The sequence below is a fragment of the Ahaetulla prasina genome, unplaced genomic scaffold, assembly GCF_028640845.1.
Source record: "Ahaetulla prasina isolate Xishuangbanna unplaced genomic scaffold, ASM2864084v1 Contig537, whole genome shotgun sequence".
NCBI lineage: Eukaryota > Metazoa > Chordata > Lepidosauria > Squamata > Colubridae > Ahaetulla > Ahaetulla prasina.
In genome coordinates this window covers 4,533-7,081 of record NW_026682328.1, presented here as the reverse complement: position 1 = coordinate 7,081, position 2,549 = coordinate 4,533, and the positions used below count along the sequence as shown (strand labels likewise).

Below are 2,549 nucleotides of genomic sequence, written 5' to 3'. Positions count from 1 at the left end.
CAGAAGTTGGAGGACCAGAAGCAGACGTTGGAGGACCAGAAGCAGAAGTTGGAGGACCAGAACCAGAGGTTGGAGGACCAGAACCAGTTGGAGGACCAGAAGCAGACGTTGGAGGACCAGAAGCAGACGTTGGAGGACCAGAACCAGAGGTTGGAGGACCAGAAGCAGAAGTTGGAGGACCAGAAGCAGACCATGGAGGACCAGAAGCAGACGTTGGAGGAGCAGAACCAGAGCTTGGAGGATCAGAAGCAGAAGTTGGAGGTCCACAAGCAGAAGTTGGGGGACCAGAACCAGAGGTTGGAGGACCAGAAGCAGAAGTTGGAGGACCAGAAGCAGACGTTGGAGGACCAGAAGCAGAAGTTGGAGGTCCAGAAGCAGACTTTGGAGGACCAGAAGCAGACGTTGGAGGACCAGAAGCAGAAGTTGGAGGACCAGAAGCAGATGTTGGAGGATCAGAAGCAGATGTTGGAGGACCAGAAGCAGACGTTGGAGGACCAGAAGCAGAAGTTGGAGGACCAGAAGCAGATGTTGGAGGATCAGAAGCAGATGTTGGAGGACCAGAAGCAGACATTGGAGGACCAGAAGCGGAGTCATGAGATGAACCTTCAGAAGCTAAAGGAGAAGATGGAGGAAGAAAAGGAACAGATAAAAAAAGAATTTAAGAAAACCATCAAAAAGGAATGCAGGGTAACACTACAATCTCAGCAACAGTTTGCTGTAGTTGGGTTATAGGCAGTGGTGGGATTCAAATAATTTAACAACCGATTCTGTGGCCGTGGCTAGGTGGTCATGTGACTCGGTGGGCGTGGTCAACTTGACATCACTCATGGCAAGGTGGGCGGCACCTTGCTGCGAGTGATGTCATTGGCCACACCCACTCAGACACATGACCACCTAGCCACACCCACAAAACCGGACAAGGAAAGATCACTTTGCTGTTATGCTAATAAAACTGCAGGGACATGTCCCTAAAACAACCACAAGTTAAGCTGGTTTCATGAGATACTTGACCAATGCACAATTATTGATATATGTTTCTAATTTACAGTGTCACTTCATCACAAACCACGCACAAATATGATTTTTAATTAACTTCCCTTGCTTTATGTTGTGCTCTCATTAGGGAGTTCTTTAAAAAGATTCCAGAGTATCGGTATGTTGTAATTGAGAAGTTTTGTTACATGACAGTTGTAGACAGTTGTGCTTCTTCGTTTTATTTCTTTTTCCTCTTTTAATTCTTTCCTTTCCTGTCAGCTGCAGTGTCTTTTGGATAAAATTGACCCGATGATTTCCAGGGTTTCTGTGTCTGATTCTCAGTCATCCAGGTCATGGTTGTCCCAAAAGCTGCTTTTACAAGAGGCAACTGGACTTTCTGGTTTTTTCTATGAAGACGTTTCGCTTCTCATCCAAGTTGCCTCTTGAAAAAGCATCTTTGTGGGATTTCCAGGGTTTGGACTGACCACAGCTTCCTGTGATATGGGATGTAGCAGTCACCACTTCAGAAGTAGAGAGCAACCCTCCCTGCATTCAAACTGAGATGAAAACTTCCTGAGATGGCTGGTATTTAAAACACTACCACTCTTAGTGTTAATTGGTAGAAAAGAAGAATCAGAAGTGCTTCAAAAGAAACACAGTGAACATGCTTACATGTTGACTGACATTTATCCTCAAAAAAATTGTTATCCATTTTTTACTGAAATCCCAGATTTTAAGCGGTGTCACTTCATTATATGCATGCTATTCGTGAAAATGTTCCTTTGATCCTGGCGCTTCTGATTATTTCTGTTTTAGAGATTCATCTACTATAGGTAGTCCTTGACTTATGACCATAAATAAGCCCAAAATTTCTGTTGTTAAGTGAGACAATTGTTAAGTGGGTTTTGCGACATTTTTACGACCTTTCTTGCCACAGTTATTAAGTGAATAACTTGCAGTTGTTAAGTTAGCAACACGGTTATTAAGTGAATCTGGCTTCCCCATTGACTTAGCTTGTCAGAAGGCTGCAAAAGGTGATTAAGTGATCCTGGGACACTGCAACCGTCATAAATATGAGTCAGTTGCCAAGCACCTCAATTTTGATTGCATGACCATGGGAATGCTGCAACAGTCATAAGTATGAAAAATGGTCATGTCACTTCTCTTCAGTGCCATTGCAACTTTAAATGGTCACTAAATGAACTGTTGTAAATTGAGGACTATCTGTACTACTTAAATACAGAGAGCAGGAAGCTTAGTACAAATGGCCCAAGAAGGTTGACAGGTGTTACTTTGGAAGAGTGGCATGGAGCAGAATGATACACCACTAAAATTCCACCTCCTTTTTTTTTTTTTTTTTTTGGTACCTTTATGTCACTCTTCACTCCTGGTGGCTGCCTGGATAAGTCCGTTAAGTTTTCTTGGCAAGATTTTAGAATTGGTTTGTTACAGCCTTTTTTTGGTGGTTGGTTTTGTGCCTAAAGCAGGGCTATTACTCACTGTGCCCTGGGTTCTAGACTGATGCCTTAACTAATACTGACTCTGTTTAATTTTTTTTTTTACTAGTTGTTTCT

The 2,549-nt window shown here is 43.0% G+C and overlaps 1 protein-coding gene across 1 annotated transcript; it reads left to right on the top strand.

Annotated features, from left to right (window-relative positions):
• Positions 1–42: 42 nt before the first annotated feature.
• LOC131187373 (golgin subfamily A member 6-like protein 22) lies at positions 43–738 on the top strand (the record flags this gene model as incomplete). The annotated part of the gene is made up of 1 exon (XM_058161608.1): positions 43–738. A coding segment is annotated over one exon (690 nt), but the record flags the coding sequence as incomplete, so codon positions are not given.
• Between the last annotated feature and the right edge of the window lie 1,811 nt (positions 739–2,549).